Source organism: Myotis nattereri, assembly GCF_964212035.1.
Source record: "Myotis nattereri genome assembly, chromosome: 11".
NCBI lineage: Eukaryota > Metazoa > Chordata > Mammalia > Chiroptera > Vespertilionidae > Myotis > Myotis nattereri.
In genome coordinates this window covers 63162577-63177116 of record NC_138086.1, presented here as the reverse complement: position 1 = coordinate 63177116, position 14540 = coordinate 63162577, and the positions used below count along the sequence as shown (strand labels likewise).

Genomic DNA, 14540 nt, shown 5'->3' with positions numbered 1-14540 from the left:
TAAGACATGAAAGTGGAAATAAAACTATGTGTGTGTGTGTGTGTGTGTGTGTGTGTGTGTGTACATGTTCTTCCATTTATTGAGTGTTTATTCCAAGCCAGGCATAGTACTAAGTGTCTTGTATGCACCATTTCATTAATGTTCACACCAATCACACTAAGTAAAAATTAGTTTACTTATGAGGAAACTGAAATTCACCTCAGGCCAAATTTAGAAATTGGGTTCCATAATCATATCAGTAATTGATAATCCTAACAATCTTCAGTTCTCTTGAAATATCTGGGAATCACTGAATCCCTCATACAATAAAACTGTATTAAAATCCTACAGACTCTCTACTAACTTGCAGAAACGTCTTTGATGACTAAAAAACCTGAGAAAATATCACATGTAAAAAATGAAATACTAGACCACTTGCCATCAGTTGGAATTTAGTTTTCCAGGTTTTATGTTCTTTTATTCCCCTATGATTCTTTGTTGTAGATTTATAAGTTGAGGACCATGATTCCAGGGAGAGAAAACAGTCATCCTGGAGGCTCCAAGTCCTGAACAATGCAATGAGTTCAGGAGATGGCCCATGAAATCGAGTTCAGGCTAGCATCGGGGGCCAATCCCCAAGCAAAGTTGACAGATGTTTTATGTCTCCTCTAAATCAAAATTATTGCCAAATACCAGCCCATGCTCACAAATATCAGCAGAGGAGGTTGAAGAAGCATGGCACAGGGACAGCAATGCCACTGTCATCATGGGCCTCTCTACAGCAATAGAAGCAAAAGCGAGGAAACAATAAAGGGGAGCCAGGGCTATACATGGAGTTGGTTCCTCCCAGCCCAAGAGCAGAAGACCCAGATGAAGGCCCCAGAGTTGTTGCCAAATGGGACTTTTTTTTGCTGTATGATATAGTGAGAGAAAAACAAAACAGATATCTATGTCCACATTTGGAATAGATAAGGCACACTGTTCCTAATTTTTTATTCATTTTCTTCTTGTGAATGAGCCATTCTTTCCAGTTACAACAGAAACCAGACAATGGAGCTTAACTTTTGTTTTAACATTTATTAGAATTAATACAGGGTCTCCAGTTGTCTTTGATCCCACATGGTACCAGTTCCAAGTAAGCCAGGAAATGTGCAAATCTTCAAAAAGGGAACAGCTAAATCTATCAGCAGCTTAAATAAAAGAGGCAGAGGTTCTTAGCCACATGAATGCCTTGTCAAATAACTGTTCCAGCTGAAATTAGACCTGAAGTGGGTAATGTCCACGGCCATAAATTAAAATTCTTGTAAACCACACCCTATTTAAAACTAAGTGCATACACTGGTTAGTTACAGCAGCAGCAATTTCCATATCCTGAATGATAGGGGCCAATGCTTTCTAGTTGGATAATATCTAATATGTGTCCAGGAGACCACACTCCAGGGACTTACAGGAACTCCAGTGGGAACTCAGAGCTGAGATGATTGTTTAAGGACTTTTGCTCGCCATTTTTTTAGTGCTTCCACTTCAGTGAGGACCATCCGAATGACGGGGGGGGGGGGGGGGGGGATAACCCCAAAGGAAACTGACAGTTAAATAACTTTTGAGTCGGAACTTGACCCGCGTTGACAGTGATTTGTTGTTACTGCCTTTGTAAATCTGAACTGCCACTGCATAAGCATCTGCATGTTACCTTCTCTCAGGTTCCAAATAGCACGCATGTTCTTAGGAGACACCTGGGGCCAGTGTACGTGAGAAATATTACCACTTCTACTCATCTCACCTCCTTGGGGATCTCTTTACCCATCAAACAATAAAGATTTGGCACCAGAGGGATTAAAAAATCCTTTGTAACATTTGCCATATTTTGATACCTATTTACCTTCCTGGTGAATCTATTTCTTGAAAAAAGGAGCATTTTGTCATAGAATTACAGCCTCCGTAGATAGCTAGGGAAAGGACACTGGCCGTGTGGAGACACTCCTTGTATATCTACCTGGAAGAGTGCCACAAACAGCACTATGATTTAAGAATTCACCCACCAGTAATATAACAGGAAATCCTGTACCACATTGCATCTGGGAAGGAAAACAAGTATATGGCTAGAACTATTAGAAATAAATAGTAACTCATTAAGTTTTCCCATCAGTCCATAGTCTGCCTAGCATCAAGTGCTTCAGACTCAGTGACCATGATTATTCCAAAGTCTAAATGTCAAGCACAAAGTTAAAGCCTGAAACCTGATTCTTCTTTTTAAAAGTGGTAAGACTGCTTAAATTTAATAACAGGTTGCTACCTTATTCGGTTTCAGAGCTGCATTTGAGTTATGTGTTTGTCTATGTTTTATTTTTCTCAATGATAAAAAAAAATGGCAGAGCAGCAAGCCATCAATTAAAAAAAAAAAGAAAAAAGGAAAAGAAAATCAGAGTTCCCATCATACACTGGAGGAGAAGAATGTGAACTCCCTAGGTAAAATTTTCTTTCCTATTGGCCTGATATTCTTAACTATGGTTATTACTAAAGGACTATGTAAAGTAATTTTACATCATTTCATATTAAATTGATGGTGGCTAGTAATTCTATAAAAGCCTCACTAATTGAGACCAGTTATAAAAAAGATCAGTTTGAATTAGTGACCATTCTAATTATAGGGTATTTTTTAAAAGGCAATGCATTTTTTATTATTTGCATGACTTAATTTCAGGCAACAAAATGTGGCTTAATGGAATTCCCAAGAGTGCACTCAAATCAATAGAGAAAAAAAATTAGAATTAGCTTATCTATTTTAGTAAGAGTTGGGGTTCTCAAACAAGGCAATTTTCTTAGATACTTTTTTACATTTGGTTTATATTTACCACTATTCCCATGAATTTTTCAGTAATGCTTTCTTTATAATATTCTTATTTAGTCCCTATATGAATTTTAATAAAGTCCTGGTTAAGAGAGTTTACATTAAATAAATTTGAAAATACATAATCCTTTATAAGAGCAATAATCAGTAACAAATGACAGAATTCCAGAGAGGCTTCTTTGCAATAAATGTGCCTTTTATTAAATATAAAAGTACAATAGAAGTGATAGGGTCTTCTCAGTGACACTGATATTTCTATTTCCCCATATCCCAAGATGCAGTGCTACCATGAGTCAAACCAAAGCAACTCTGGTTTTAGAACAACAGCTGTGGATACTTAAAAGGCGGACCATGGCTGGGGTGATCCAAATCAGTGAGAGATGAGACTCTCTCATACTCTTGAATCATCTGCTGGAATCCATACTTTGTCAAGGTGGACAGCCGGTGGACTAGATACCCTGAGAGTGCCTATGAGACAAGCCAAAAAGCCTCTGACAAGGGCCTTGCTTAGGACACAGAGCTGTAGAAACATAGATTTAGATGTAAATCAAATAATTATATGTTCTACATCTCCTCACTATCAGCCATGGCTTACCCCAAGTGTTCCAACAGCAATCAAGCCATGATTTTAATTTGCTTTAGGAGAGCTGAGCTGGTAAAAAGGGTTAGTAACACTGTGAGATCATGTCTCTGCTGGCCAAGTGAACTAAGGAATCCAAGATGACTGTCTTATCAAAACCTGCCCCAAATAGTGGAAGCTCAAGCTTAACGTTTCCACTTAGTCACTAATTTGCCTGCGTTCTCTGACACTCTTTGTCAAAGGGGAGGGTTTTCAGATGGAATAGCAGGATGCCAGTTTTTCATACATAAAAGACAACTGCAGATCAAGGCCTCTGAGGTATTCAGGTGAATCATGTAAAGTTCTACTTTGCTAGATCAGCTTGAAACATGCTTGAGAAGCTCCTATAAATGCCAATAGCCACTTGTTGCAATGAACAAGAAAATCTGATTTAAAAGCACAATCTTTGTTCCTCTAAATGCTAATGTGTTAGTATAATCTCCTAAAAACTTTCATTTTCTTCATTTGATTGCTATTAAAGAGATAAGTCAATAATAAAAGAAAAAGCAGTTTACAGATTTATATTCAAACACAAATCTAAGGCCAAAGCATGTTTTTAGTATGTATATATAGCTCACCAAATCCAGGTGTAGAGTAAGAAAATTATAGACACATAGAGACTTTAGACAAACTGCTCATCCTCTTGATTTTGTTTCCTCACATGAAAAAGTAGCTAGAATTAAATGATATAATGCATGTAAAGGAGAAGGCACAATTGCAGGCACAAGACAAGGCAATGAATGGAAGCTGTTGTTATTAGCATGCTGCCCTCTGGTGCAAACCATGTCAATCGCCCCTGTTCCATTAAGATTGGGTTAATTTACAAAGTGGGAATTCACTATGTACTTGCACCTTCAATGGAAGAGGAAGTAAATATGGGCTGCATGTGTGTGTGTGTGTGTGTGTGTGTGTGTGTGTGTGTGTGATTTATTTACTTACTCAGTCTACTTCATTCCAAAAACAATTTGGGTGAGGTATATTCCATTCCCTTTGGCTTCCCCCTCAAAATGCCCATGGATGATTAAGCAGAGTTTGTAACAAAGAGCCACAAGCAATGGATTTGGGCTGATGTTGTCTGGTTGATCAGGATCAGTATCCTGGAAACAATGCTCCACTTCATTGAACAACATTCTTGCTTTCTCAATAAGTGAAGATACACACAAGTAAAAACTTCAGTCATATTTGTAATCACACTCTAATATGCTAAAACTACAATGAGATTTGAGATAAATACATATTGAAGTCTTTCCTAGAAAAAACAAATAGCAAATAAAAAATACCCATTAGATAGCCCATTACAGTTCAATGTGGACAACACTGGCTTATGACATGTAGTCGACCTCAGTCCTCTAAATGCAAAGTAATAAAGTTGGACTGGCTATCTCTGTATTCCATCCCAGCAAGAAAATTCTACCAGACTACAAACATGCAGAACGAGTAACAAGTTAAAAAATTTAGCACTTAATTTCATTGGGAATATGAAATGACTTCATACCAGCTTCAACATAAAGCATAAGAAAGCAGAAGAAAATATGCCAATATATTATTCATGCTGTTTTCCCCCATTTATTTCTCCCTTCGTTTTCTTACTCCAAGTTTGACATAATAAAAATTAGAGTGACTTTTCTCCCAATATTTTTCCACCTGACACTGCCAGTTATTGGCAGCAACAGCCTTAAACCAACAAGTGTCTGATAAAGACCAAATGAAAAGCTGCAAGAACTTAAACCCCTGCTCATATCTATTATATAGAAATGTTCACAGATCTTTAGCTACTTTTTTCAGACCTTCAGATAGGACCTTTTGGAGGCCTTACTAGCAATATGCTGATAAGATACTATGCTGACACCACTATACTGGTAATATGTCCACATAATTACCACACTCTAATAGTTACCTCCCACTCCCCTGCCACCATGAAGTCTTTTTTAGGGATCCTATTTGGGAAAAATAAAGGAAGAACTTATGTATTTAAATATTTGGAATTGCAAAGTCTACAGCTTTGCTACTTGCATATACAAGTTCACTGTTGAACTATGAAGTTACAGCACCAGTGACTCTATAGGAAGTAATCTATACTATTAAAAGAGGAATATGCAAATTGTCTGGGATGCCATCATAGTAACAGTAACGACCAAACAGCAGGCTGCATGGGGCGACCAGGCTGGCAGGGGTGTTAGTGAGGGACAACCAAATGACTGCAGAGAAGGCTATGCAGGGCAACCAGGCTGGCAGGGGGGCAGTTAGGGGCAACCAAGCTGGCAGGGGGGCAGTTGGGGGCGAACAGGCTAGCAGGGGAGGGCAGTTGGTGGCAACTAGGCCAGCAGGGGAGGGCAGTTGGGGGGAATCAGGCCTGCAGGGGAGGGCAGTTGAGGCGATTGGGCTGGCAGGGGAGCAGTTAGGGGGCGATCAGGCTGGCAGGCAGAAGCAATTAGGGGCAATCAGGCAGGCAGGCAAGCGAGCAGTTAGGAGCCAGCAGTCCTGGATTGTGAGAGGGATGTGCGACTGCCAGTTTAAGCCCCATCCCACAGGACTGAACCAGCAGTCAAACATCCCCCAAGGGGTCCCAGATTAGAGAGGGTGCAGGTCAGGCTGAGGGACGCCCCCCCCCCCCACCGTGCACAAATTTCGTGCACTGGGCCGCTAGTAAATAATAAAAACACAAGAACTGACCATCCTTCTTAGCCCTTGTAGGTTTTTATAATTCTTACAAATTTGAGTTTCTGCATCTCTGTTTCTAGACTTCACACAAACTAGTTCTGAAGAGCCAGCTGGTTCAGTAAAAACAAACAAGGAGAGAGAGAGGGAGGGAGAGAGAGAGAGAGAGAGAGAGAGAGAGAGAGAGAAAGAGAGAGAGAGGGAGAGAGAGAGAGAGAGAGAGATGGTAGGTGGTGATGGAAGGACAAGGAAGAGGATGCCTTAGACTTTGGAGAGTCTTCCAAACCACAATGTATTTGAACTATTAGCAAGTCACTGGTGGGTTGATGAAGCTGTGTGGACAGCTCTGTCACCAGGAGTATTTGATTGTGTATATAAACTTGTAAAGGATGACAGTGCAGTGGCCAGTACAAGTCAATGGGTTAGGACTTCAGGATCAGGTCCTCATCTTTGCCCTGTTTGGTGAGCTTGGAAAAGTGGCACCATGACTTTGTTTGTCACCTCCTCTATCAGTAATAAGAGTTGTAAAAATAATCTGTCTGACACACCCTTGGCGGATTTACTAGTAATTGGGCTAATGAAATACTTGTAAGATTTAAGTGCCATAGAAATGTTAAATTATAATCGCCAGGGCCGTCAGCTGTTCTTGTGCTATCACTCTAACAGGTTCATGGATACCTCACTCTCTCACAATACCAGGGAGCTGGTGGCTCTGGGGAAATATTTCTATCCTAAGAAGGGTAATGGGAAATGCTTCAATTACCCTGCTGAGATTTATAAAACACTTCAATTTACATTCTTTCACTGAATCTTCACAATAACCCTGTGGAATAGATTTGGCAGATAAAATCATTCCCATTTTATGGAAAAAGAAACCGAGGCCCAGAAGGGTGTGTTAACTTCCTCAAGGTCAGACAGCTGGTGGAGTCAGAGCCCAGGCTAGACAGAGTTTAAGTTTCCTCACCCCTGGCCTTGCCCTCTTCCTAATTTACCATACCACCTCTCAAACTGGGAAGGAATGGCAATTAATTGATGGATTATTATTTTTTACTTCTGCTCACATTTGCTGAGAACTTGCTATGCTTCCATGCAGTATCTCTTTTAATCTCTCACGTATGAAGTGGGTAGTGTTTCTTAAGGAAACCTTCACCTACCACTTTAGTCCAGAAAGAGAACTCTTTCTATTAAAGTTGCAGAGTATTTTTCCTTACAATACTCATTTGATATCAGGTGTTCCTTTACTTGTGGTAGGGTTACCTCCAATAAATCCATCATAAGTTGAAAATATCGTAAGTCAAAAATGCATTTAATACACCTAACTTACTGAACATGATGGCTTAGCCTCGCCTGCCTTAAATGTGCTCAGAACACTTACTTTACCCTACAGTTGGGCAATTATCTTGAGTTTTATCTCAGGAGTAATTGTCCTTCTCTTCTCACCAGAAGCAGGAGACACAGTTCAAAGTGAGAATCAACGGAGGACAATATACTTCCATACATAGGTTATAGACATGATGGGATGCAAAAACACAAAACACGATATCCCAAAACCACTGACAACACAGGACACTCTAGTGTATCAGTTATTTCACCTCACTGCCTCTGCCCAGCACCATGAGAGAAAAGATCAAGATTCAAAATTCAAAATTCGAAGTTCATTTTCTACTGAATGCTTATCTCTTTCACCATCACAAACTCACAAAATTGTAAGTTGAACCGTCATAAGTCAAACTACCAGTATCTAGTAAGTTGGGGACCATCTGGATATCGTGGACAGTCCCAGTCCTCTATTTTGGCTAAGTGTTAGGGTACAAACTAATTGTGACACCCTTGAGAACAGAAATTATATAAATTTTTACGCCTTGCATGTCACTCAGAACAATGCAATATGCATTATAGATGCTTAATTTATATTTGCCGCCTGAGTGATCACAGGTGTGTGCTTTTTACAAAGATATATGGAGCCAAGTTTTAGAGTAATAAATATTTACATGCCAGAAAATGAAAAGTCACAGCTCTCCAATTATTTGAGTGAACACTGCATTAGCTGATTATATTTTTGCTTACCATTATTTTAAGTCTTTTTTATACCTTAGAAATGTATATTTTCATGGCACAGAATTTTCTAGTGGAAATCACCCTATCATGAGTAGAACAAGTATTGGTGGCTGATCACACAAAGCCCTTTGCCTGATGGCTCCTTACCTGATAACATATTGTCTGTTTTTATTGAGGGAAACTTCAAAGTCATTTCATGCTTGTGCCTATGAATCATCAGATGGTCCTCTGTTGGGAAGCGCTGTCAGACAAATAGAGAAAAAAGGGAGAGGGGAGAGTAGCCATTCAGTTTTGTAATATATATTTGCCATTACAGAGAAAAGATTTATTCAGCATTGCAAATGTGACAGGCAAAACAAAACACTGTTCTGAAAAGGTGTGAAAGCATGAGTAAGTAAAATGATAAATTATTTTCTGTGAGCAAATATACTGGGATGCTCCTTTGAATTACTCCCAAATATATGTATCATTGTTTCCATTATAATTAACCAGGGCCTTAATTATGTTGTAGAAAAATCTGGCTGAGTACTAATAAGATATAGAAGATCTTTGCCTTCCACTATTATCTGACTCCCCACACCTCCCCTGTGAATTCCTTTGAAGGCCTTTTATTCGTAGACATAATAATAAAGACTTGAATATAACCAACTGTGATGAGTCATCAGTAAACTAGATGCTTCCTTAGGAACTAGAGGTATCTAAGGATAGACCTTAACTTTGTGTTTAGATGAAGATAAACAGAGACAGGAAACTTAATAATATTGAAAATATTAAAATAATATCTACAAGAGAAATGTGCTGTGTTTTTAAAGAATGAAAGATTGTTTAAATGGATGTTTATTTATGATTGCAAAGAATAACTAACCTGACAAAAGTAATCTCCCATTTCTACCTAAACATATGAGAAAAACATGCCCAATTTTTAAAATTAATTTAGACCTGAGTAGTACTGGAGTTTTGCAAAACTATTTGGAACTCTTCTCTAGTAGTTATTGTTAACCATAATGATGTAAAAGTACATCTAAGACATAATAAGTATGCTAGACATTATCTATAGATTAACTGAAAGTAGGAGAAATGTATGAAGTAGGAAAAAAATTTTGATTCATGTCAGACTTTGGGGAAGAATTACAGTTCTTGATTAATTATTTGACATACTGGTATAAACCTACAAGTATGCACCCTGACATTTGTAGAGTATATTTCTGTTTATGAAGACCTTGGACACTCATTATCTGATTTTTTATAACTATACATATGATTTATAGTAGTGTGACAAATTATTTTTGATATTTTATACTCTGTACAGTGTAGTAAACCAATACTTTATTTTTAATTTTCAAAGAGTGATATTATGGTTGTCAAAATGCTGCTCCCAAATATTTTCAGCTGTCTGTCTTCTGGTCACATGGTGGGATTGTATTTCCTGGCCCTCATGTGGTTGGGTGGGGCCATATGTCTAGTTCTGCCCATTGAGTAATGAATGGAAGTCACAGGTCACCCAGATGTGAGCATCTAATTCTTGATGCAAGACCCTCTAGAGATCCCCCTCCTTCTCCCTTGTAGCATAGTGATTCACAATATTAGAAATAGTGGCCCTTCAATTATCCTAGTCACTAAAGGATTATGAAAAACATCCTGCCAACCTACAATAGAAGTGTATGCTTGGGCAATTGAAATTAGCCTTTGTTGTTTTAAGTCATTGAAATTCTGGGGTAATTTGTTATTATAGTAGATCCTATACTGACTCAGACTGGATTTTTTAATAACTGGACATAACAGAGTATCTGCTTTATCAAAGTCAAATATAACAAAAGACAACAAACTCTGCTGAACATTTCCGAATCTTTGATAATTTAGGCAATCTTTCAGGGCTTCCCAGTTCCTCCAGAGAGTCGTTATAAATTTCAATGGCCATTGCTACTATGATAGAACTCTCTTCTGCAGGTAGTATGATGTGTTCATGAGAATGAGGGAATTTACTGGGTTAAATCCTTCAGAATATTCTAAAAATAATTCTTCAAATAAATATCACACATTTATATGTCAATCATATATAAATTGGAGAGTATAGAATTTTAAAAGCATGATAATTATGAGATTTCTGAATACAAAGATTTATAATGACTTGGGTTTTTACTGCAGATTCATCTATTCTTTGGTCTTTTGTAACACCTTATAATGACTGCATCAACTATGTGACATTACCATGTATGGTTTAGAGACATAGATTAAATGTCTTACTCCTTCTCTCAAAAGCCTTATTATAACTTTTTCTGTGATATATATAATCAACAAACAACATAGCAATATCCTTTACTTTGTACCTGTAAGCCATTTTTTGGCTCTGTATAATAATAGCTTAAAATAGAATGTTAACTAGAATACTTACTAAATAATAATAATTTCCATTATATTTCATATTGACTATAAATTACTTTCCAAAAGAGACAGTATAGGACATCTGTGATGTCTTTTTTAATTGGGTAGGAAACTAACAGCAAATTATAAATAACCAAAATGGATTGTCTATAACAAAGAGCTAAGAGAGGGCACTGGAACCTGAAACATGATTGATGTGGAGGACAAAGGAACAGTGAGCTTAACATTGAACTTTGTAAGATCAGAAAGAGGAGAGAAGCTGTTTTTCATTACTTCTGGGACAAAGCTAATATATAAAGCATTATAAACACAAAAAGTACTCGCAGGTACTATAGGCCGTTCCTCATAGAGCCAAGTGTTTTTCCAATGATTGAAAAGGGGAGGAAAATCCTTCCATCATCCCCAATGCAACATTGATAATTCATATTCACTCCCCTTTCCAATTCCCAGCCATCCTTTCTTCTCCATGCAGGTCCCCAGGATATGGAATGTCACTGAGTAAATGCCATGATCACAACTGACTCCAGGGGGATTTCCTAACCCCCCACCAGGAGATCCTTGTAATCACTGGGCAACTACTACACTTTCTCAATTCCAATACCTCTTCAAATGGAAGATGCACATGTTTTATAACAGCTTGCTGAGGAAAAGAAGCACTTCCACATTCAATAGAGCCATCAAGTTTTAAATGCATCTTTACATTTAAATTTGGCGGGGTATTGAGGGGAGAGGCTTAGAGTTTTACTAAAAACCAAGAAACTATACAAATCTCAATTCTCATGTTCATCTGGCCTTTTCCTCAGTCCCCAGCCTTCTCAAGGAAATGACCTACTCCTTTGGTGAGAAGTTCAAGGTCATTTGAAAGGTACCCCTTTCATCCTTAACTACCACCTCCACCTCAGAATTTGATGTAACTTCACAGATTCCATTTCCATTCCGTCCTCTCTCAGAGGAATAAGCAACCCCTCTCCTCCGTAGGATGCTCTACATCCCATATCTTCCCAGGATTGGTGCTTCAGTTGGGGTCCTTCAAGCCAGCCAGCTCACTCATCCTTGCCCTCGAGTAAATCCAGCCATGGCTCGCCTTTAATTTAAAAAAGAACCTCTCTCAAGCAGCATCGTTCTCAGGCTGCCATTATATCACCCTGCTTCCCGTCACTCCCTAGCGCTCTTGAAAGAGTCCTCTATGCTGGCCACCTCCACTTCCTCGCCACCCACTTGCTCATTAATCCTTCCACTCTGGCCCCCACCCTGGCTCCTCTCTCATAGGTCGCCGGCAAGCACCCACTGCCAAACCCAACAGCCTTTGCTCAGGCTTCTGACTGTCCCAGCTCTCGCAGCATCTGACACCAGTGACCACATGTCTATGGCATTTATTTTTTTATACACTGCCTTATTCCAAAAAGGAGAAGAGATGGCTTAGAGCAAACTTTAAAATCCAGTGGAGAGCATCAGTTAGAAGTAGGTGACCCCCCCAAAAGGAAGGGATCCAAAAAGAAAGAAGGCTAAAGCCAAACTTCAAACCATTGGGCATTCTCAACCTGGGGCAATTTGGGATGGTTAGCAATTCCTGGAGACATTTTTCGTTTTCGCAACTAGGGAGTGAGTGCTACTGGGATCTAGGAGGTAGAGATCAGGGATGCTTCTAAGCATCCTGTAATGCACAGTCCCCCCTCCAAGAATTAATCAGCCCCAGATGTCAATAGTGGCAAGGCTGAGAAACACTGTCACACAGTCTGATGACTTACATGCAGTTCTCTTCTCTCTGACTTATCTAAGTATTAGATGTGATTAACAACCTTCCTCAAAGGCTCTCCTCTATTACCAGTCACAACCTGGGCTCTGCTGGAATCCTGACTCGCTATGAACCTCATTGGTTTATAGCATGCCAGATCCCTGGAGGATCCCATTCTGTTAAATGCCCCTTCCATAGCGAAGCTCCCATTATCCTCCCCAAGGAAAGGAAATCCCCCTATGGCACTCTTCAAGGTGGCCTGTACTCTTCCTTCATGGAAAATTGTAATTCAGAAATTAACTGATTAACTGATTATGTGGTTGCAAATATGATGCCTAGACTAGAAGCTCTGTGAGGACAGAGATACATATGTCTTATGCACATAGTAGGCACCCCAAAATTTGCTGAGTGGCTTGAACTGAAGAAAACTTAAGGTCACATTTTCATGGCTAAACCAAAGCATAATGCTCAAATTCTCTGGTTCCCTTTGGCCCTTGAGACTTCTCCCTAAGGAAACTAAAAGGGAACCAGTATTACCTTATTTAGGTAAGGCCATTGTCTGCACTCACAATGGATAGTAGGATTTTCCCAGTTACGGATCATCCCATCTATGTAGTCCCAGTGTTTCCTATTTCAAAATGACCTCCAAAATCAGTTTGTTGAAAAGTAGCTTCAATTCAAAATAACTTTTTTCTACTTCTTTTCTTATTTATAGGTTGCAAATCAACATTCACAAAAAAGCCCTGGGAGAACTTGCTAGAATCCTAGCAAAGGACTCTGGTTTCTCAGTAAGTGGCTGATATTACTAGCAACACCACAAGGCAGAGCCAGCAACAACATTCATTTTTCCATGGCATCTTCTCTCCAAAAGGCTCCCAGACCCTCCAAACTCTCTGGGGAGATATAACAAGCGCCCTCAATAGACATCACCTCTCATCTGACTCCTGGACATGCGGTGCTGCCAACCGCACCACATAAATAGGGTGGCACAGGAAAGTGGGCAATTTAGGGCAAGTGAGCTTAACTACCCACGTCGGAAAGAGCCTGTGCTTTGAGCTTGTCCTATATCCAACAGAATGAAGATCTTGGCATGAGAGTGGCCATATGTGGTCATTTTCCAATGACTGGAACATGAAGACACCCAAAGGGTCATGTATAGAAAAAGTCACCATCAAATTCCAAAAACAATATGTAATACTCTGATGTTAGATGATGGATATTTCCAATTTCTTCCAGGGACAGGTTCCAGGACAGCAGGAGTAGTAACAACAGCAAACATTAATTGAACACTTATGTGCAGGCTCTATACTAAACTACATGCAGTATCTCATCTAATTCTCACAATTCCACTTGCTTGGAGCCGCTGGAGGCTAAAAGAGGTTTAATCTAGCACAGTAGGCCAACTTCCCCTCTTAAAGTTTAAATAAATAGAAAAACTGTAGGTTTTCAAAAAGTTACAGGGGGTTTATTTAACTCAAATAGGACAACAAAACAAAATAGAATTCTACCACTGATTGTAAGCTCTTTCACCAGTAAACCAAAGAGCCAATATTCAAGTAGCTGTTATAACAGCAGCCACCCTCCTTCCCCGCTTTCTGAAATAACTAACCTGAGCATCTGGTGGGCAAATGCAACTAGCGTACTTCCAGGGAGAAGTTATGGGTGGAAGTGGCCAACACCGATGTTTTTCAGAAGTTATGAGGGAAGTAGTTCAAACTATTCAAAATGAAAAATGAACACACTGATGATGATAACGATGATGATGGTGATGATGGTGAGGGGGACTTTGATGATATGATACCTTGGTGAAAAATGAAAGCCCATAGCAGGCATGATTGTCAAGAGAGAGTTGCTCCCCTGTTGGAAGGTAGGTGTGACCCCTGTAAGATGAGCAGAAGATCCCCACACTCACCTGGGAGCAGCCTGGAGCACTGCAGATGAATGGCCTCTCCTGCTCCAGATTCATCTTGGATTCCTCATAAATCTGAAGGGCCAGCGGGAGAGGGAAGAAGGAAAACAAATCCATGAGTATTTTCTGCTTCCACCTGAGAAACGTGAGGAAAGCAGTGCGTGGAGCCCCCTCTCTATGCCAATTCCCAAATTAGAAGAGAAAAACATGAACATGAACATTAGTCTCCCTGCTGTCTGGATTCCTGTTTTCTGGAGGCCATATTTACCGTACTTTAAAGAAAAAGGTCATGGGCTTGTGCAGTAAAAATCCTGCCTGTGGAAAACCACCTGGACTGTGTAGTTACCAGGTT

At 39.5% G+C, this 14540-nt stretch overlaps 1 protein-coding gene across 1 annotated transcript in view; it reads right to left on the bottom strand.

The window, feature by feature from the left end:
- CREB5 (cAMP responsive element binding protein 5) overlaps window positions 1-14260 on the bottom strand; it is a gene marked incomplete at its 5' end in the record, with an annotated part of 325398 nt that extends 311138 nt beyond the window's left edge. Inside the window, 2 exons of the mRNA XM_081102754.1 lie at window positions 8310-8403; window positions 14192-14260. Of these exons, the coding sequence (XP_080958880.1) occupies window positions 8310-8403; window positions 14192-14245 (148 nt within the window). The remainder of the gene's footprint in view (window positions 1-8309; window positions 8404-14191) is intronic.
- Window positions 14261-14540: the final 280 nt, after the last annotated feature.